Source organism: Taudactylus pleione, unplaced genomic scaffold, assembly GCF_031769625.1.
Source record: "Taudactylus pleione unplaced genomic scaffold, aTauple2 ptg000073l, whole genome shotgun sequence".
NCBI classification, from domain to species: Eukaryota; Metazoa; Chordata; class Amphibia; order Anura; family Myobatrachidae; genus Taudactylus; species Taudactylus pleione.
The window spans coordinates 8340995-8362808 of record NW_028284475.1 but is presented as its reverse complement, the minus strand read 5'-3'; the positions used below and the strand labels follow the sequence as shown (position 1 = coordinate 8362808).

The 21814-nt window shown below is 46.6% G+C and overlaps 1 protein-coding gene across 1 annotated transcript in view; it reads left to right on the top strand.

The window, feature by feature from the left end:
- The first annotated feature begins 339 nt into the window (after positions 1-339).
- TARS2 (threonyl-tRNA synthetase 2, mitochondrial) overlaps positions 340-21814 on the top strand; it is a 30011-nt gene continuing 8536 nt past the window's right edge. The window contains exons 1-14 of the mRNA XM_088467665.1: positions 340-524; positions 1880-1963; positions 2552-2742; positions 2825-2948; positions 4589-4710; positions 5534-5651; positions 8398-8459; positions 8633-8711; positions 9047-9193; positions 10883-10981; positions 15659-15825; positions 18038-18200; positions 19598-19735; positions 19835-19912. Of these exons, the coding sequence (XP_088323791.1) occupies positions 453-524; positions 1880-1963; positions 2552-2742; positions 2825-2948; positions 4589-4710; positions 5534-5651; positions 8398-8459; positions 8633-8711; positions 9047-9193; positions 10883-10981; positions 15659-15825; positions 18038-18200; positions 19598-19735; positions 19835-19912 (1644 nt within the window). The 5' untranslated portion in view covers positions 340-452. The remainder of the gene's footprint in view (positions 525-1879; positions 1964-2551; positions 2743-2824; positions 2949-4588; positions 4711-5533; positions 5652-8397; positions 8460-8632; positions 8712-9046; positions 9194-10882; positions 10982-15658; positions 15826-18037; positions 18201-19597; positions 19736-19834; positions 19913-21814) is intronic.

The window sequence follows — 21814 nt, the reverse complement described above, 5'->3', positions numbered from 1 at the left end:
AGGAATTAGCAGTTGTACTTTATAATGTATTACACAAGCTTTGCAGATGTGGAATAGTGACTTTTCTTTTGAAACCTATGTACAAATGGTATCTCCTGATTTTATCAGTGAGGCTTGATGCTAGTCTAATGCCTTGCAGCCATCATCATCAGTGTCCTGTGGCTGGTCAGCCACTATGTGGCAGCACTCACTCACTGTTGCACACAAATAACTATAATAAATAGGTGTAATTGCAGCACTGGAGCTATGTTGGAATATTTGCTCCCAGGTCCCTGCTCAGTGACTCTGCTCTGATCTCTGGCTGCTGTGACAGTGGATCTCAGCAGCAGAGAGGGCTGGAGTCACATGACGCAGCCCAGTCACATGACCTCCGGGGGAGGGATGGGCGTGCCAGGAGTCTTAATGGCTGCCCTGTGTGCATGTAAGAGAGATGGTGGAGTCTGCTGCAGAGTATGAAGTTACTATCGCTGCTGAAGAGGAATCCCCTTATTAGGCATAAGCCTCTGCCTGATGGCATTTGTAGGGTCAGTTGTCTCTTTTGCATCTTTAGTGGGGGTGATTTCTGTGTTCTGTCTGTGCATACTGTACTAGGAAATGACCTTAAGCAGCACATGTGCTCAGCTCTACTCAAACAAAACAGACTGCCTGCTAAAAATGCTGGATGTGATCTGTTAGTGCATCACAATTTAATAACATTTAACTTGGAGATGAGCATGTATTATCTCTTACAAGCAGTGACTAGTTTTAATATTATTTTAATTGATGATTGCTAATAAACTTATAAGGTATGCTCTGCATCACTGCTGGTATTCTGCATTAATGAGAATGTAGCCCATCGACTTCCTCGAAACTAGTACCTTGATGGGCGATATAGTGGTCCTGTTTACAATGTGATTGCGTCCTGTCAGCTGCACATCTGCTGTGCAACATGCGTGTGACATACGTGACCTCTTTCCAGGTTACTCCTCCTGGTTCCAATTAATGACATGGCAAAGTCTCAACGACAGCTTGTTTGCAATTTTATTTTGCATATGACCCCCACCTAATTTGAGTCTGTGTAAATACCATCCATTTAGTCCAGTGGTTCTCAGACTTGGTCCTCAGGACCCCACACAGGTCACATTCCCAAGGTCACCCAGCAGGAGCACAGGTGTAGTCATCACTCATTGATATGTTAAAAGATCCACAGGTGGAGCTAATTATTATTTCACTTGTGATTCTGTGAGGAGACCTGGAAAACATGCACTGTTTGGGGTTCTGAGGACCGAGTTTGAGAACCTGTGATTTAGTCGATTCTTTGTGTGACTCTGAAATCCAATGCTAAGGGTTGCAGTGACATTCGGCTGTAGGGTTTTAGAATATCTGTCCTTTTTAAAGCAGAAATGTGTTATCTGGATCAGTATACTCGCACAGTGGTTAGCATTGCTGCCTCACCGCACTAGGGTCATTGATACGATTCCAGGCCATGGCCTCATCTGTGTGGAGTTTTTATGTTCTCATGTTTCTGTGGGTTTCTTCCAGGTTTACCAGTTTGCTCCCAGAATCCAAAAACATACTGGTAGCGTTTGACTAAAAAATTAACCCCCGTGTGTATAGATTTGTCCATTTGGTAGGGAATATGGATTGTAAGCTCCACTGAGGCAGCATTGATGCCAATGAGGGAAATACTCTGTAGAGCGCTGTGTAATGTGTGCACTATATAAATAACAATAAATCTGGCCCGTTCCATGACTATCAGCCTAACTTCTTTGGGGATTTATTTGATTAGTTAAAACATGAGAATAAAAAATAATTTGATGCAGCAGATATTGCAGTATTGCTTATAGTATGTATTTTGTTTTTAAATATTTATTATATTTTTTTTTGTGCATACACTTAGCGTTCCAGTGACGGAGGTTCTCGGGCAGGAAAGGTACAATGGAAGCATAGTTCCAGCAATGTGAACCAGCATACAGGGGGGCAGGTAAGTTGTGCTTTCCGACCCTGCTTTATCCACACTGAATGTGGAGTTTGGTTGTTTTTCCTTTTTACAGAGTGGAAAAAACAAACTGGTACTAGTGTACCTATTGCTGGTACTTTGTGGCGGCAGCCATTTTGTTGTCTGCATCCACTTACATGTTTGTGTTTGTTAGTCAATTTAGGCCACATTCTAGTTGGTATTGCAAAATGGCTGCCCCGCTGCATGTCACGTGCGCTTTAATGTGGGTTATTAACCTGTAATGTACCTGAGATAATCACCCCTGCAGAACGTCCTCTTTAAGTTTAATAGAAACCGTATATATAGGTCAGTAGGCAAAACCTGACCTGGCCCCCCACAACCGTTGAAATGAATGTGTCAAAATCCATTTCAGGATGTCCCAAACTTGTTTATCCACCATCAGCTTTTGGGTATTATCATTAGAGGTGGTTATTTCTGGAATTGAATCCAGCTTGTAATAGAAGGTTCTAGGGACCACAGGACAACAGATGCTGGCGCAAAGAACTGTCAGAGCTGGCTCTTTGCTTGCCGTAAGGAATGGTTCGTTGCTGATGGTCTTTATTTCCATTTCAGCCCAAAGTCCTGCCAGAGTTCATCCACGATCGGCTTCAGTGCTTTGAGAGGCTGAGGCGGCAGTATGAGGCCAGGCTTGCAGATCGAGTGGCTGAAGAGTCCCGTCCCATCAGAATTTCCTTCCCAGATGGGAGGGTAGTGAGCGGGGAGTCATGGCAAACCACTCCTTATGATCTGGCTGTAAGAACCGGGTGGGTCCCTTTTTCTAATTGTCACATTTCACGTGTTGGTTCGTTACACAGCTGCTAGAGGTGTCCCTGGTCTTTTCTGCAGGGCGGGTTCGGCGCACCATATCCTAGCTGCCCGAGTAAATGGTGAGGTGTATGACCTGAGCAGGCCTCTAGAAGCGGATGCTGACATCGACTTTCTCACATTTGATTCCCATGATGGACAAGCTGTGAGTATCAAACCCACTTCTCACTCTCTGCTTACGCTGTGATTGGTGTGGAGGACACTCTCTTATCTAATGAGCATTTGCCAGACTTGGCCAGCAGGTGTCAGTACTGCACCATGCTCGCCACCTACGTTTTGATATTTTCGGACAGCGTGCAGGTTATAGATAGGAGCCACCTGCATCACGTGTCCTCAGATTGTTTATTGTATATGTGCACCCTTATCAACTCGTTGAATAATGAATTCTAATAATAATGATCAGGACAGCACAGATGGCGTAGTGGTTAGCATCACTTCCTCACAGCATGAGTTCAGTTCCCAGTTATGACTCACCTGTGTGGAGTTTGTATGTCTTCACCGTGTTTGTGTGGTTTCATCCGGCTGCTTCTGTTTCCTGCCACACTCTAAAAAAAAATATACTGGTAGGGTTTTGCTTCTGACAAATAATTATCCCTAGTGTGTATGTGTCTATATGTACTAGGGAATATAGCTTGTAAGCTCCCCGGGGCGGGGACTGATGTGAATGGGCACAGATTCTCTGTAAAGCGCTGCGCCATATACATGTAATAAATGAGAGAAGACCTTCCCCCTGATATTATACTAAAAGGTGAATTTGCAATAGCCGGTAAATGTCTGTGTTGTCCTAACCATAGAGGACCTATAAATACTGTTATAATTTACTTTTATTCTGAACCTTTATGTCAGTGGTTCCCAAACTCTGCCCTCTAGGCACCCTAACAGTCCAGGTTTTAAGAATATCCATGTTTGACCACAGAGTGAGTTAAGGCCCTCATACATCAGCCGTCCGATTCTCCGATCCGCCTGGAGCCACTTGTTGGAAATACCGATTGGCGTCTATCGATGTTCACAGATCTGTCGTGGAATCAATGAAATTCTTAATGTTAAAAATCACTGATTTGCTGATACTGATCATATTTTGGCAAATCTGGGAAATCCAACATGTTGGAATTCACTGATGCCCCAGCGTCTGGGGATCGGGGAATTGCCCCAATATATTGCAGATAATTAGTACCTCATTCATTTTGAGCAAACCATCTGTGCTAAAGCATGGACATGCCTAAAACCTGGACTGTTATGGTGGAGTTTAACAGTCTCTGAATTAGACCTTGTATTCTGGGATGGTGCAATAATTAGCTTTATGCAAATGCTGATAGACTTTGTATTTACAACGCTAAGGAAGGTCTCCCGATTCTACCAAATGTACTGCTGCCCCCACAGTCCCCTCGCACACACAAGACGACGGTCATTGCTGTGAGTTACACTTACTGAAATGGAACTTTTGTCCTGTGTAACTTTGTTTCGTGACCTATTGCGTTATGGGAAAATTGCTTCAAAAATGTTATTGCCTCTTTGGGGTAAAGGTCGGTTTTAATTGATTAACAATTGATCAACATCGAAGTTGTGTTTTTGGGGCTAAATCACACATTTACTGGCACTTAAAAATCGATAACAAAAAATCATCTTTTGGTACATGTGAAACACAACATCGATGTTGATCTATTTATAACAATTTTTAATTGGCTAAAATGGACCTTTAGTAGATTTACCCATTAGTGTTTGTTATGTTTGAGTGCGTCTGTTCCTCCTTCGTCTTTTTCCCACCCACCTTATTTCCTTTCCTAGATATTTTGGCATTCGAGTGCCCACGTCCTTGGGGCCGCCCTGGAGCAGTTCTACGGAGGTCTCTTATGTCACGGACCAAACACTGAAAATGGCTATTTCTATGATGTATACATGGACAGCGGGTAAGATCAGCCACGTTTGTGTACTTGTACACCTCAGTACATGCTTCCCTTTCATTATGCTGTTTTCCATTTGTTCTTGTTACAATACATGAGTTTTGTTAAGTTTAAAGGAAGCAAATTGCAAACCAGGCGCTGCCTTATATGCCAGCAGTGGGAATTTCAGTCTGAATGCGCCAGGCTGCATACAAAACCATGAGCCGTCTCCTGTAGTTCATTGGGCATTCAGGAGTGATTGGAATAGGCGCTGCGTCCTGGAAGTTGTTCACAGGGTAGGAAGAGAATGAAATCCTCCTGCAAGGTGCGGAGTTGAGTTCAAGGATGGTCCTGGGTCCCTCTGTATCGCGTGTCTGAATGTTTGTCCACTAGGTTGACATTTGAGCTTCTCGTGCTGGGCAGGCAGAGGTTGATTGATGGCTTTGCCTTCTTGCTGTGCAGAAAATTAGTTTGGTTTAAGGGGGTCAATGATGTCACAGCATGTTTTAGCTATCTGACCTTCATCCTATCAGGACGCTGTCCTTAAGATATGGGAGTGGCTTCAGCTGCCTGGTATCGTGCTTAATGTACTGTACAGGAGGCGCTGGTATGGTGAGGCTGGCCATTTGCTGGGTGCAGTAGACTGAGGCGGGGGCTATACATTGGATGTGTGATATGAGGAACCACCTTGCTTATACAGTTATTGCGTATTACTAAGGGTAACTCCTAAACCCTTAGTTTGGGGTTTCCATAATGGTACTATAGGCTTCTCCCCACGAGGAAAATGGGGGGACCTCAGCCTCTCTGATGAGCCCCCCAGCTTACTGACTGCTGTTTTCTCCTCTCCTAGCACTGTGCTGGGCACTGACCTTCCTGATCTGGAAGCAGCCTGTAAGGATATAGTTAGACAGAAACTTCCCTTCCAGCGAGTGGAAGTGACACAGGAAGACCTGCTGGAGCTGTTCAAGGTGAGCGGCTGTATACAGACGTTCCTATTCCTCCGTGTCTCAGTGTGTCACCACCAGCTGTGTGATACAGTTCCTGCTTCTGCCTCTGCGGTCACCAGGAACGCAGCGATAGTAAGATACGGAACCAGGAATTATCTGCTGCCCATATGGTTCCCTGTACAGGAAACACAATCTGCATTCTGTACAAATGGGCACAAGTATGTATTTTGATGCTGTTCGGCCTTGTGTACAAGGTAGTGTCCTGTGATCTATATTGCAGCAATAAAACGTCTGATAATGTTTTGCTCATTTGCTTTGTAATCGCGGTGTGTGCTGGACCAAAATGCATGTAATTCTGACCATACATGTTATAATAATCTCCCCTGTGTTGCGACATGAACAGATCTGCAATTAGGACATGCATGGATTACACTGAAATTGGCTAAATTACTGTTTGTCTGGCTGATATTTCCTTCCCTCTATTCTGTTACGGTAAATTATCCCGATTTTTCCATCCTGCTGCTTGTCCAGTTTGTCCCGCTCCAGGGGCCATATTCAATTAGAGGCGAAAAGTCCGTTATCGGCGATAATGTCATTTTCGCCAGTTTCACTTATCCCCATATTCAATTTCAAACTCTCTTCGCAGGTGCGAAAAGTCTTTGACAAAACGGGGATAAGTTTTCACCACTGAATAGGTGGCAAAAAAGGTACACCCCAAAAAAAGGGACTTTCTTTTTGGGGGCGAAAAAAAAAATAGGGGACAAACTTCTAAACGAATTTAAATTGATTCCTGCGCGGTTCCCAAGTATGCGGCAGGTGTTTTCTAGAATGCGGGTGGTTGCGGCAGGTGGATTTTTGAAGAATTTGAAAAAAATCACACTAGGGACTTAAAAATTAGCTTGCACCCGTTTTCATGTACCCCAAATTTGATGGCACTAGTTCAGGGCTCGACAAATCCCGGGGGCCAGGTCGCCATGGCTACCAGATTTTGCTGCCTGGCTACCAGATTTTGCAGTGGGGGAGGAAGCAGATCCTCATGAGCTCTGTCAGAGATTTGTGCCTATCGTATTGCGGTGTTCATATCATGCATAGGAGTGCATGTGCTGAGTGTCGCCTGCGGTGACTGCTGTGCCTGTGTCCGTCCCGGCCTGCACTGACTACTCCTCTCCATCCTGGATTGCTCTGATCCCTGCTGTCTGTCTCAGTCTACGCTGATCCTCCTGTGTGTCCCGGCTGTCTACTGTCTCCTATCTCCGGCTGCATAGAGCTCACCGGTAGTATGGTCTATGCGTAGCCAGGGATTGCGGAGCGGCTTCAGAGGGATAGTGGTGTGACCACGAGGGGAGGGGGTTTGGTTGTACTTTCTGGCACCAATATTTTATGTGAAATGTGGTCCATTATTACTGGGGGGTGGGGGATGGAGCAGGGGAGCTGGGCAGAGCAGTGAGGGGGGGCCTCCATTTTACTGTAGCCATTCAACTATGACCATTTTGTGGACTAGTATAGTGTGTATAACACACAGAGCTGTGCTCACTCCTGTAATTATTTGGGGGGACGGTGGTCTGGCTCCTACACTTTCATCCTGGCTCCTAGATTTTAGAAAAATTTGTCAAGTCCTGGACTAGTTATTTTTTCCAATAAAAACCCAGCTAAGTGCTATTTTTCACCACTTCTTCAAAGCCGCATTTATGCATCTGCCGCGGTTATTTAAAAACTCCAATTACCTTCAGCTGACCAAATTGGGGGTACCCATAGTGATCCCCCATGTCAGACCATCTTCTTGGGGGTGACAGGCTGATTTCCCCAAAAGTGACAGGACTTTTCGATACTTACCTTTCCGCCGGGTCCCGTTTTCGCTGATTCCTAATTGAATACGGGGATAAGCGGGCATGTGCCCGATACTTTATCCCAGCAAAAAACGGCGATGATGGCTAAAAGTCCGACCTCTCCTCAAATTGAATATGGCCCCAAGTCTGAAAGATGCAGATCAGATTGGATTTGGTTGCTGGTTTGGGCACATGCACAATCTGATTTGCCAGTTATTTAAAAACAAAAAAACACTTGGGCAGCAGAATCGCAACTTGCATCCGGCACCATACAGTCTTCTACAGCCGCCAGAACCAGGTTTTCCACAACTCTCATTTCCTGGTTTTATACCACATATTCATGAACAAAATATCAAACTCCTGTTTATATCTAAGTATTTAGTTAAATACTTAGACAGGGTTAACATACCGACACTTGTGCGGTATGCTAACCATCCCCCTCTCCCTACCTTAGATCTCACACTCCCTGGTGCCTAACCCTCCATTCCTGGTGCCTAACCCTAACCTCCCCCCTTAGTGCCTGAACCTAGACCCCCCCCCCTCCAGCACCTTAAACCTAACTCTGCCCCCAATATTTACCTTCGGGATGCTGGTGGTCGGCTTTCTAGTGCTGGGTTGCTGACTATATCTCCTTACTAGATGTGGTTAAATTATTGAAGATGTTTTTGAATGGAACATTTGGTCTTCGCAGATTCTCTTCTACTACTTAAGACCTAAAAAACAGACTATGGCTGATATGGATCGGTTATTGATCAGGCCTACATATGCTCATGTAGGCCTGTAGCATGTATGGACTGTAGTGTTGTATTTTAATATCTTGGGTGCTTTTCTCACTTATTCTGCTTCCCATCACATATTTAGCCATATTTACCATTTGTAATACCCTTGGAGAACTCCATCCTTGTGTTATAATGTGTTTTTATTTATTTTTTTATTTTCAGTATAACAAATTTAAAACGAGAATAATTGAAGAGAAGATAGAGAAAACAACCACCATCTACAGGTAACAGACCGTTACTGTAATGTATTAATGTCTTGCAAGCAGTTACGCATAACACAATATATGTATGTTATTAATACTGGAGCTGTGCGGTCTTCGGAACAGACTTGATGTTGGGGTCTTTGGGGTACAGTTATGTTCTTGGCACGATCAGGATGTGTTATCTCTGATTTCAGGTGCGGTTCCTTGGTTGACCTCTGCCGGGGCCCCCATGTCAGGCACACAGGGCAAATTAAGGCCATCCGCCTCCTGAAGGTCAGACGAAGTCAACTTTTAATTAATGACAAATGTTTAGCTGTTGCTTGGTCTCATCCATAAAACAGCTGTGAATTTGGGGCAGACTGTGATGGAGTTTTCAACGCCTCCGTGTCTTGAGCAGTTTTGTTCTCCTGATTTAAAGGGGCGATCATTTACAATACAAGACACGCCCGCATTTTGTATTAAATATAACTTCCCCTTTAAATTTAGTAAACGAGAACGGTGAACATGCAGCGGCTTTCAAAATCGCAGCATAGTAAGTTTTGCCCCAAAACTTTTACGATCTGATCAGTGGGTTCTGAGCATCACCTCAGTTTCCTCCTCCCTAACAGAATTCCTCAGCCTTCTGGAGAGGGGACCCTACACAGGAACCACTGCAGAGAGTGTATGGGATTTCTTTCCCGGAATCTGTGCAGCTAAAAGAGTGGGAGAGAGCTCAGGAAGAGGCCGCCAGCCGGGACCACCGCAAAATAGCCAAGGTATTGCTTTCATGGCATCATACGTTTAATGTACAAGGTTTTACAGCATAGCCAGCAGAGAAAATGTCCCGTCTTGTATCAATCAGCTTTCATTTTAACTAAACGGCATAATATGATGATTTTATTGTAAGGGTCCCTAAATGGGCGCAGAAGTGAAGACTTGGATTTGGTTTAGTCTTGTCTGTCACAGCGATTAATGGTTGAGACATGGACACATCACATGTCAAGTACGGGGAGAATAAAAGGTTGATTTGCTTTTACATTAATAGTAATAATTTTCTCAGCCATCCAATTGGGGGCACTGAAGATATTATTGCGTGGACAGAGGAGTGCGGGTACTTTAATCCTACAGCTGGTCTGTAGAACCTTCCTCACTAACCTGCACCTTGAGGAACCTCTGGTTAGGCAAGTGCAGATGTTTTCATATACCTACATGCTGCCAACTGACGAAAGCCCGGCGCCAGGATTTCACTACCTGCCCGGAAGAATGGCGTCTGAATACCAACAGTAGGTAACATGCCGACGCCGGAATCCTGACAACCGGGATGCCGAACGTAGGTATAGCAGGTCTTAGCCGCTGGGGGGGGAGAGGGGAGTGGGGGACAGGGTTAGGTTTAGCCACCAAGGAAGGGGCTAGGGGAGGGGGGAGGTTAGGATTAGGCACCACTGGGGGGGGTGGGGCTTAGGTTTAGGCTCCAAGGGTGATGGGTTAGGTTTAACGGGTGGGGGTGCACTAACGGGAGGGTTAGGATGGGGTGGGGGTGGGGGGTTTAGTGTTAGAATGTAGGAACAGAGGGTTAGGAGGAGAAGGGGGGAGGGTTACTATACTTACCAGACCCATGTCGTCTGGATCCTGAGCATCGGGATGCCACTATCGGTATACTGACAGCAGGAATCCCAACTGCCGGGATTTCGTACCCATTCCGTTTTTAGTTTGCTGCCAGGTATCGTGTTTGTACAGACCACTGCAGCAGTCAGATCCTGCACAGAAACCTGGCACCGCGCTGGCGAATTCATTCAGTCTGGTGGCCGCACCAGAGAGTCCCTGACTGTGCTTCAGTTCCATGTGCGGGTAACATCAGGCGCTGGTGGTGTATCGGTTCCATGTGCGGGTAACATCAGGGGCTGGTGGTGTATCAGTTCCATGTGCGGGTAACATCAGGCGCTGGTGGTGTATCGGTTCCATGTGCGGGTAACATCAGGGGCTGGTGGTGTATCAGTTCCATGTGCGGGTAACATCAGGCGCTGGTGGTGTATCAGTTCCATGTGCGGGTAACATCAGGCGCTGGTGGTGTATCAGTTCCATGTGCGGGTAACATCAGGGGCTGGTGGTTATCAGTTACAAGAAGTCAAATGTTACTCCCAAAGTATGGTCTACCCGGGGTTACCGTCCCACTTCCCACACCCGGCAGCAGCAGATGGGCTAGATCCTCTCGTTACAGGGATTGGTAAAGTCCATGCTGGCTCACAGACAAATATTTGTTACTTGTTGGTATGAGGACACTGAGAAAGATGGTCTTGACCTGCGCGGCGGTACACTTTGTGCTGTTTCACTTGGGATCGGCCGTCTGAAATTAGTGATGGCTACAGTCCGCCTCTTGTTATCTGTGTTATCTTTCACTTAAGTCCTGCTGACCTGGAAGCTGTATGCCGGTAACCTATTGGTGTATTCTGTCTGTCTTCTTCTAGGACCAGGGTTTGTTTTTCTTCCATGAGTGGAGTCCTGGAAGTTGCTTCTTTCTGCCAAAAGGCGCTCACATCTACAATGTCCTGATAGAGTTCATCAAGGTAATTATTCTCATGTGGAAACTGTGACTTCTCCAAACTTGTATATCACAGCCTGTTCATCATTCCGCCAAGTAACCGGAGTGTGTTATGCTTGCCTAGATCTGTCCGCCATGCTTCCTCTGCCTTCTCTGCTGTACGTTACTATATCAGAGAGGGAGGTGCCTTCCCAACAAAACAGGCTGCTATGAAGACCTCCACTGATTCTTGGTGGTCACGTCCGTGTTTAGCGGACCACAGTAGTAGGCGTAGGCTTCCCACTTGCTACTTACTTCACATTCATAAAAGTCAAATTGAATTCTGGAAGCTGGGGGAGCTTGGCCCCGATAGGATAACATGGGAAAGATTTCTGGACTGCACAACCTGACTATATATATATAATGGGAAGTGCTACCTGATGAGACTAATTGCAGGCACAGAAACAGACAAATCTCAGGTGCACAACTCCAAATTATTAATATGTATAAATGCAATAAAATTTTGCAATCAATAGAGGTTTTTAGCATAATCATGGCCAAGCTTATGGGCCTACCCACCATATCCAGGTAACCTCTTTCAGGTAGGTCCCTAACATACTAGGGTTCAAATCCAGAGCGCAGGAAAACCCAAAAACTGCCCCAGCCAAGCCACCCCAGGGCACCAGCATAGTAAGAAAAGTGCAGTGTAAAGAGATAGTTAGGAGCAGCTGCATATAAAGAGTGAAAATCAAAAAAAGTGAAGTACATATATATTAGACACACAGTGAAGGGTTAAAATGTGTTATAATGGAAAATGTGTTATAATGCAGTGCCCTGAGACAGATTAACCAACGCAATCCAGGAGGACCCACGCCCCAAAAATGAACCAAAGTTGCACTACAGTATATAACTTGTAGGACTTACCTAGAATTGTGCCTAATACAGTGTGCATATACATTACCATACTCCATGCTTTTAAACCAATAAGGTAGGGTGCTAGTCCCTGATAGGATAACGCCAGATGGCGTTATACTACAGTAGCCTATGGGCTAGCGTTTTGCAAAATCTTCTGGAGAGGACTTCTCTGGATCTCTTATTGTTGGCCCCTGGCAATGCATGTGCCAGGAGATAGATGCCCATGTGTATTAGTTGCGAGGGACCTGAACCAGGAAGCAGTGTGATAGTGTTACGCTTATCTGAGCCTGTTTTTCTGGCAAGAGGGTTTATTCTACTGCCTCCACTAGGGGACACAGGGATGACACTGGGGTGTAGCCTGTAGAGAAGAGTCTGGGCACCAAACTGTTAATTAAAATTACCCACAAGCCCAGGCTCCTCTCCTCTGTTTTTTGTTTTATTTTTAGTTTGCGTGAAATGAATAATCTTCACATTGCGAAACTGGGAAGCAGGGTCACATTAATATCTTGTAAATAGACCCTTTTACGTACATCATCCTTATTAAACTACTAAAAGACAAAGTCCATGGAAGCGGACTTGTAACCTGTCACTGCGAATCCATTATTCAGCATTATGATACCGTTTTGGGATCAGTATATACATTGCGTAGAGAGAGGTTATATTGTCAATTGGTAACCTTTATCAGAGAAACCCTGGGAGAAGCGGTATCCGGTCTTTAGGTCTACATTAAAATAGTAGACAATGTCTAGGTAGACCATACAAGTTAGACATGCAATAGGTCGACGGGGTCTGAAGGTTGACACACTAAAAGTCGACAGGGCCATTAGGTCAACACACAAATTGACGACACAAAAAGGACGACCCATATTTTTTTTTAAGGGTTAGACACTTACCCTGACAGGGTTAGGCACTAGAAGGGGCGGTTTGGGTCAGGCACCTACCCCAATGGTTATGGTTGGGCACCAAGGGGGAGGGTTAGAGTGAAGATTAAGGCTAGAAAATAAAGGTGCGTAGACCTAATGACCATGTCAACTTTCTGTCCCTGTCTACCTTTAGTGTGTCGACCTTCATACCCTGTCGACTTTCAGACCCTGTCGACCTATTGCCTGTCTAACTTGTATTGTCTACCTTTTTATTGTAGACCTAGTGATCGACACCCGGTAAAAGCATGGAAAGCTGACTGATATTCCATATTTTTCCTATAGAATTGGTTATAAAAGGGTTGTTTGCATGATGTTGCCAGAAAGGAAGGGCGGTCTTATAAATCATCTAACATTCCCCTGGTTAGACTCAGAAATAATAATAAGCACATTGTAATATGGGAAAATCTGTATTCTTCTTATATTGGGAAATTGAAGCCACGTGTGGCCACACTAGTAATATTACATCCTTTGTGCATGACTGGCCAGAAAGCAGCGTAATATTACTGGCAGACGGCGATCTCCGCAGTCAGACTTTGGCTGGAGTGTGAGGAACACTGAGAAGGGAAAGTTGGATGGTAGAGAAGAGACTTGCAGACAATCCTTTCTCTTATGTATTATTCCCAATCCAACCTTCCGATCGTGGTCCAGAATGGGGAAAGATTGGTGTTGGGAAAACCCTGTCATTAGGAAAGTGCTAATTTCCAGGTCTTGTGTGACAGCATTTCCTCTCTATAGCTGCAGAGCACTGACATGTACACACAGAAGCTTTATCATTTACTCTGTAATTATCTCATTAATGGACTTCCCAGATCTCCTTCCCTTTCACAATTACAGGCTTTACGTAACTGGCTGCAGCACTTACACCACACGTACGGCACCAGTTACGGTAAAAACCAGTCACTAATTTGCAGACCTCATGTTAAAGGCTTGGTCCTACCAGCGCCCAGATTTTAGTGCTGGGGGTGACTCCGGCCCCCTGTCACTGCTAGCCCACACCCTGCTCTCTGCTCCGGCTCCCTGTCACTGCTAGCCCACACCCTGCTCTCTACTCTGGCTCCCTGTCACTGCTAGCCCACACCCTGCTCTCTGCTCCCTGTCACTGCTAGCCCACACCCTGCTCTCTGCTCCGGCTCCCTGTCACTGCTAGCCCACACCCTGCTCTCTGCTCCGGCTCCCTGTCACTACTAGCCCACACCCTGCTCTCTGCTCCGGCTCCCTGTCACTGCTAGCCCACACCCTGCTCTCTGCTCCGGCTCCCTGTCACTGCTAGCCCACACCCTGCTCTCTACTCCGGCTCCCTGTCACTGCTAGCCCACACCCTGCTCTCTACTCCGGCTCCCTGTCACTGCTAGCCCACACCCTGCTCTCTACTCCGGCTCCCTGTCACTGCTAGCCCACACCCTGCTCTCTACTCCGGCTCCCTGTCACTGCTAGCCCACACCCTGCTCTCTGCTCCGGCTCCCTGTCACTGCTAGCCCACACCCTGCTCTCTGCTCCCTGTCACTGCTAGCCCACACCCTGCTCTCTACTCCGGCTCCCTGTCACTGCTAGCCCACACCCTGCTCTTTACTCCGGCTCCCTGTCACTGCTAGCCCACACCCTGCTCTCTACTCCGGCTCCCTGTCACTACTAGCCCACACCCTGCTCTCTACTTCGGCTCCCGGTCGCTGCTAGCCCACACCCTGCTCTCTACTCCGGCTCCCTTCAGGCTATTTTCTATGTCTGCAGCGTACACTATATCCATATCGGCCTCCCTCCTGCGTCCTTGGGAACAAGATGACATCTAGCCCTTCAAACTGATATGAATGATGAGCTTGGTCTCTTGGGATTTCTTTATTCATTATTAACTCATCATGTATATGCATTTTATAGTAAACTTGTAAAAAAAATTACATGAGCCTTTATAAGTTTGTGTGTGTGTATGTATAAATATGCAAACTTTACCTGGGCGGAGTTTCGTTGTTTTTATGTATGTAATTGTGTGTTGTGCTCTGCAATCCGGCCGTGTATGTATATAATTGTGTGTTGCGCTCTGCAATCCGACCGTGTATGTATGTATATAATTGTGTGTTGCGCTCTGCAATCCGACCGTGTATGTATATAATTGTGTGTTGCGTTCTGCAATCCGACCGTGTATGTATATAATTGTGTTGCGCTCTGCAACCCGGCAGCCCATGTGACAGTGTATGTATATAATTGTGTGTTGCGCTCTGCAATCTGGCAGCCCATGTGACAGTGTATGTATATAATTGTGTGCTACGCTCTGCAATCTGGCAGCCCATGTGACCGTGTATGTATATAATTGTGTGCTACGCTCTGCAATCTGGCAGCCCATGTGACCGTGTATGTATATAATTGTGTGTTGCACCCTGAAATCCGGCAGCCCATGTGACAGTGTATGTATATAATTGTGTGTTGCACCCTGAAATCCTGCAGCCCATGTGACCGTGTATGTATATAATTGTGTGTTACGCTCTGCAATCCGACCATGTATGTATATAATTGTGGGTTGCGCTCTGCAATCCGGCAGCCCATGTGACCCTGTATGTATGTGTGTGTTGCACTCTGCAATCCTTTTGCTACGTATGGCGTATAGAGGACACCTCTGTAGTACTAATACAGGATGCAGTTTCCATTCCACATTTGCATATTCATGTAAGGTGGTTACATAGGATCCATAGACTGTTGAATACGATTCGGGCACCTGAAAGCAATTCTCTCACCTTCATTTCAATAAGCCGTCCTCTGCATGTTATGAATGAGCTACTCATGTATGTAGCTTTCCTTGCACAGTATCTATGTAATGAGACAGTACTCTGAGTACTAGTGTGTTACTGATAATGGGTGTGTGCGCTCTCACCCCGTATGTTTATTACCCTGTGCAGAGTGAGTACAGGAAGAGGGGCTTCACCGAGGTCATCACTCCAAACATGTACAACAAGAAACTCTGGCAGCAGTCCGGGCACTGGGAACACTACGGCGAGAACATCTTCTCTTTCACAGTGGAAGACGAGACTTTCTCTCTGAAGCCGATGAACTGCCCTGCTCACTGGTGAGTCGCAGCATGAAACGCGTCAGCCTGCCCCAGTCACAGCATGAAACGCGTCAGCCTGCCCCGGTCACAGCATGAAATGCGCCAGCCTGCCCCGGTCACTGGTGAGTAACAGCATGAAATGCGCCAGCCTGCCCCGGTCACTGGTGAGTAACGGCATGAAACGCGCCAGCCTACTCTGGTCACTGGAGAGTAACGGCATGAAACGCGCCAGCCTGCTCTGGTCACTGGTGAGTTGCAGCATGAAACACGTCAGTTGCCCGGGAACTAGCATTGCTGCAGGTAGGAGTGGTAACACAAAGCAATGCGGTATACTCAGCAGCTTTCCATTCATTTATCAGCCGCCCAGACTTTACACAAACACGGAACAGTGGGCCTGATTCAGAGCCGGACGCTCTTTCAGAGCACTCGCTCTGAATCAGTGCCCGCCTATTGTATTTTTAGAGCGGCCTCCTGCCCGCTCGCATAGCTGTGGGTGACCACCCACAGCTAGTGCGAGTGGTCAGGATGATGGTCGCGATGGTCAAGACCATCGGACTTGCGACGAGACCCTTGTGGTAGGGTCTCGTTGCCGCAAGTCCCAGTGGACTTCTTGCTCTTACAGAGCAAGAAGTCCACCCACTGACATCACTTGTGATGTCAGTGGGGCCGGCCCCAGACGGTAGGCGTTCCCATGGGAACGCCTCTGTCTGGGCAGCCACGCCCCCGGCCCACCCACCAAAGGGGGAGTGCTGTCACTCAACATCGACAGCATACCCCCTTTGGTACGAGACCCGGAGCGACGGTTTGCCCGTCGCTATGCGGGTCTCGCGCATGCGCACGACGGAGCCGCCTCCGTCATGCGCACTGGGCCAACATCGACCAGCTTGCGAGCGGGTCTGAATTAGGCCCTGTGTCCAAGTGTCTGAATTCTCAGGAAAGTGTCAGAGCATGAATGTTACGCTTATTCTCCTGACCGAGAGGTGAAAGTATCCTGCTGGCAGTGCTAATATAGCTTCTCATTTTAATGCACAAGAGATGCCGCAGTTGCAGGGCAGGAGAGGTTGTAGCCTATTTTTTTTTTTTTTTTCCAAATACACCGTGCACCCTGCCCCCTACATAATCATATTACCCAAACACTGCATCTCCCCCCTCCCCCCACCTCGTATTGTCAGATCCCCAATAAGCATCTGCCCCCCAATTCTTGTAATGTACCAGTGATTAACTCTCATGCTCCCCTCATGACCCTCCCCCTCTCATTTTCTATGGCTTGAACCTCTTATAGTAAAATAAATAAATAATAATTATTTGAGTGACCTGCCCAATGTTTATTATAGGTGTACTCCTCCGTTATATCTGCTCCCCTCTATCCTGTCCTGTGGGGCTTTGGTTAAACATTACTGGAATTCCCAGCACTCCCAAATTCCATCACTATGCCCACAACAGTCCCAGTGTCACCCAATGGACTCAGAGGAAATGTTCTCTCGGAAGTATGAAAATCCCCTTATTTGCTTTTCTTACAATCTCTGGATTACGGCCTATGCACTCCAGTTACATACCCTGCTGGACCCGTTTACTATATTACATCTTCTCTTTGGATGCCTGCTTAAGCATGGAGGTGTGCCATTTTATTTATTAGGTTAATGGTGTAAGGGATGCTTGTTTGTAGCAGGCTTATAATGTGACTAGCTTATAGATAAACGGAATACATACGATCCACCGGACCATGGCATCCCGATGTTCAGGGGCCCAAGTAGCCTCCCCCTCCCCCGGTGGTGCCTAACCCCCCCCCCTTTCCCTGCACCCCAACCCACCCCGGGAGGTCCCTAAACCTAGACCCCCCCCCCCCCCGCATTCCCGGCCTGACTCGCATACTTACCATTGGGATGCCAACGTCAGTATCTTGATGTCTTCGGGATGGCGGCGTCGGGATTAAGATCCAAAAGATGGTGTCTCACCTCCCAACACCAAACCAAACACAGAAATAGTATAACATAACGCACCTGCACTATATTAAATGTATACCCAATATATATAGGTTTAGCTATGGGAGAGGACTACACCAGGCAGAAGTAACTCAGAATGTTTATACATATTTAGTGCCTGGTGTAGTTTTCTGCTGTAACTATCCCTGTATTGGTTTACATGTAATATAGCGCAGGTCCGTTCTGTTAGTGTAGAGATGGCCTGTTTGTATTTAGTATCGGTAAGTAGTCGGTTTGTCCTTCTCCAGCTTGATGTTTGACCATCGACCCCGGTCATGGAGGGAGCTTCCTGTGAGACTGGCTGATTTTGGGGTGCTGCACAGAAATGAGCTCTCCGGGGCCCTGTCGGGGCTTACACGTGTCCGCCGCTTCCAGCAAGATGACGCCCACATATTCTGCTCGATGGACCAGGTGAGATGATCGGTTCCTTGGCGGTATAACGAGGGAGGGCAGTAAAGTTGGGGTCACACTGGCACCCCACTTCTTGTAGTTTATCTGCAGCATATTAGTCATCATTTACCTCTGATACAGCAGTTGCTTTCCCAGGTAATCTGTGTGTGATCACCAGAGTTTACACTTGTGTTTCACTGAGGTCTGTAGAGCCCAGGGCTCCGCTGGGGAACCTGTGGCAGATTGTCCTCGCCAAGGCTGCCCCACACAAGGCACAGTCCCAGCACAAGGTGCCGGTCCTACAGGGTGATGGCTGCTGACGTGCTGCGTTCTGGTTAAAATGGGAAAGGGTCCGGGTACTGTTAGTAGTCTAAAGGGGCTGTATCAAGAGTGGAGATGTTGCCCATAGCAACCAATTCAATTCTGGCTAGCAATTTATCAATTACATAATATACAATTATTGGTAGAAACTGGTTGCTAAGGGAAATTCCACTTCTCCACTCTTTAGAAAGTTTGGTACATTTCCCCCTAAGATAGTCGTCATACACAGCTGACCGCCTAAGAATGTTAGTCAGTCTTGGCTTCCTCACCGCCGGGACCTGTTAACCCAGAGATGGTTTTGGGTTTAGCATGACTGGGAGCGCAGACCACTATTCAGTCCCTTAGAATTTAGTGTTGAAGGCATTACAACGGTCTCCCTGTGACCCACTGGATTTAGTGGCGTTAGTGTTTCTCTTTTGCGATTTCTTTGGCCCAGGGGGTGTCAGAGCTGAGAGTTTTGTCTTGCAAAGCTCCATTTGTGGTCTTTCATGGAGACTAGACTCTTCACATCTTTTCAGAATAAGGTGGTTTCCAAGTTCCTCTTAAAGCGAGACATTGTAATTCCTGCATTCCCTACGGAGAATGAGGGAATCTCTTCACTCATTAAATGTCATTAGGGCCTAGAAAATCTCATGCAAAGACACGACGTCGGGAAATCGGATGGCTTTCTTGCCCTCTGATACCGACACAAGGGTTTGGCTATTGGCTACTGCTAGGTGACTAACATGGCACTAAGAATACAACGTGAAGGGCCATTCTGCCAGATCAGCGCGTGCCTTTTCCGCGATGCGTCTCCGTGATTTGGCAGCCATGTGACCTTTCCCCGAGTACTTCTAGAAAATTCTACAAATGTATTTACAGAAAAGAGTCGACAACCTTGGGTGTAAAGTGCTGTACACTGCCACTCTATGTGTGTGCCCAACCAATGGGGGCAGCTTTGGGATGTTGTCAGGGTTTTGTGTCTACCATAGGATGATGGAGATAATGAGAAACACCCTAGTGGCACCAGCCTAGTTCAGAAGTTCCCGTGTTTGCTTTGCCATAATCTGGAGATCACACCCTAATGCCCCTAATGCATCTGCTGTTGACCTCCCCAGCTTGAGTCTGAAATCAGCGGCTGCCTGGATTTCCTCCGTGCAGTGTACTCTGTGTTTGGCTTCACCTTTAAGCTGTTCCTCTCCACCCGTCCAGAGCAGTATATGGGAGAGCCGGAGGTCTGGCAGAACGCTGAACAGGTGGGGGATTTTCTTACACTGATTCTAAGTACTGAGTTTGCTTTTGATCACCATCGGCAGAGGAATACACCGAGTAATCGACTCCTAAATCTCTTGTAGGAACTTGAGAGAAGTCTGAATGGGTTTGGCCTTCCGTGGGAATTGAATCCAGGAGACGGTGCGTTTTATGGGCCAAAGGTTAGTGATGGATAGATAGATATATAGTACTGTCGCACAACTTCAGAATGCAGCGTCCACAAGAGGCCCTTGTTCTTTCCTGTTCTCAGCCATTTCCCCTGTGAATTTTAAAATGATTAAGCAAATAATTTGGGTTTCTGTATGTATTTGTCAGTTACAATGTTGACATGCTTTTAACGTCGACATGTTAATAATGTTGACATTTGGTGATGTGGTGGTATGTACCCTAACCCAGCGGCTGCAGCTAATGTCGCAAATCTGCCCTTGCGGAGGTAAGTGTGTCCATAAAACTATTGTCGGCATCTAACTTATCGACATTCTGACCACCAACATGCTGACCGCATCCCATAATTTGGACGGTCAGTAGAAAGCTGTGAGGGAATGGAATAGGCACTTTACTGCTACCGTTTATATAGCATCATTGCTTAATCAGAGCTGTGTTTAATGTACTGTTGGTGCACCGAAGGATCCGATCATTGTGGACAGTTATTTTATAGTAAAAAAAAACCCACAAACCTCTAGTGTACTTGATTTCTTCCTCCCCTACGTCTCCATTATTTACCACCTTTGCAAGCAGTAGGTATAGGAAGGATCCCCGGGTTCTGGGTGATGGATACGCTATGCACACTCGCTCCAATGATGTCATAAGCACCCTGCTCATAAGCCAATTAGTGATAAGCGAACTTGATGACATTCTTTCCAATACCCGATGCTTGCATGTAATGCAAAAAGTTGTGGAGGAGGGGGGATATGAGAAGTGTATGAGGGTGGGCAGGGTTATTTATATGTTTTTTGTAATTTTTTTATTTATTTTTTATTTTTTTAAGGGAACAAAATATTATCCCCATAAGCCAGGCTACTAGGATGACCATTGGGAAGTGGCATGCCATTATTTTGCACACCAATAGGGGACAACATACGGGACGAGAGAAGTGGTGCTTTGTTAATGTCTCTACATATATATTAAAAACCGATACTGATTCCGCAATGCACGCTAATGCCGCCACAACCGGCGATAATTTGCAAATGCTGGTATCAGTCTTCCCTTTCCGTACTAACATGCGCTGGACTGTGCAGGCTGCCCACTTTAATATTCCCGTGGACTGTGCAACTCCGCCGGTGGTTCCAAGCATCCACCATCTGTGTACCAACAGCGTTCATCATCGGCTATGGCTGGCGCAGTGTGTCCTTCTGAACACCTATGCGGCTGCAGCCGCTTTCACGGATACTCCCATAACATGCCCTGTTGCTTTTGCGTAAACTGCAGGCCGCGTCCTAGCCACCGCACAGGAACGCCCATGGTATTGCCTAGCTGTATCTAATGTCTGCAACTACACTCAGGGTGACGCATTCGCCTTAGGGTGACGCATGCGCAGTAGCAAATCGCTCAGCTACCCAGACACCGGCGCTGCGTTCATCTGTGAGTGAGGCCCTGAGAGTTGGTGGCATTAGGCTGTCCCTACATAAAGAATAAGACTACTAGATGGTGAGAGTTACAGACAACATAGAATTAGTTCTGTACCGCGGTTATGGAAATGAATAGAAGGAATTCTGGGGGAAATTGCAACACACACAAATCTGGTTAATTCCTTGCAAGACCGTAAAGACTTGGCAAATGCCAGATGCGCACACACCGGTCACACAGTCTTATGGGAAACTTATGTAATTACTGGGGAAAAAGTGGTGATCATTCTAAACACTTGTGTCCGCGTTCATCTTACCCCCGTGCACTACAAGTCGTGTTACACATAACGTCTGAGCACCGTACAACTCTGTAGCACCGAGCGTCTTTTTGTGTGACATTTCACCTTCAAATGGATGGAATAGGACGCACAAGCAGCTTCTGCTGATTAAAATGATATACGGCATGCCTATATTCTGTGTGTGACTGTGGGTGTCTCT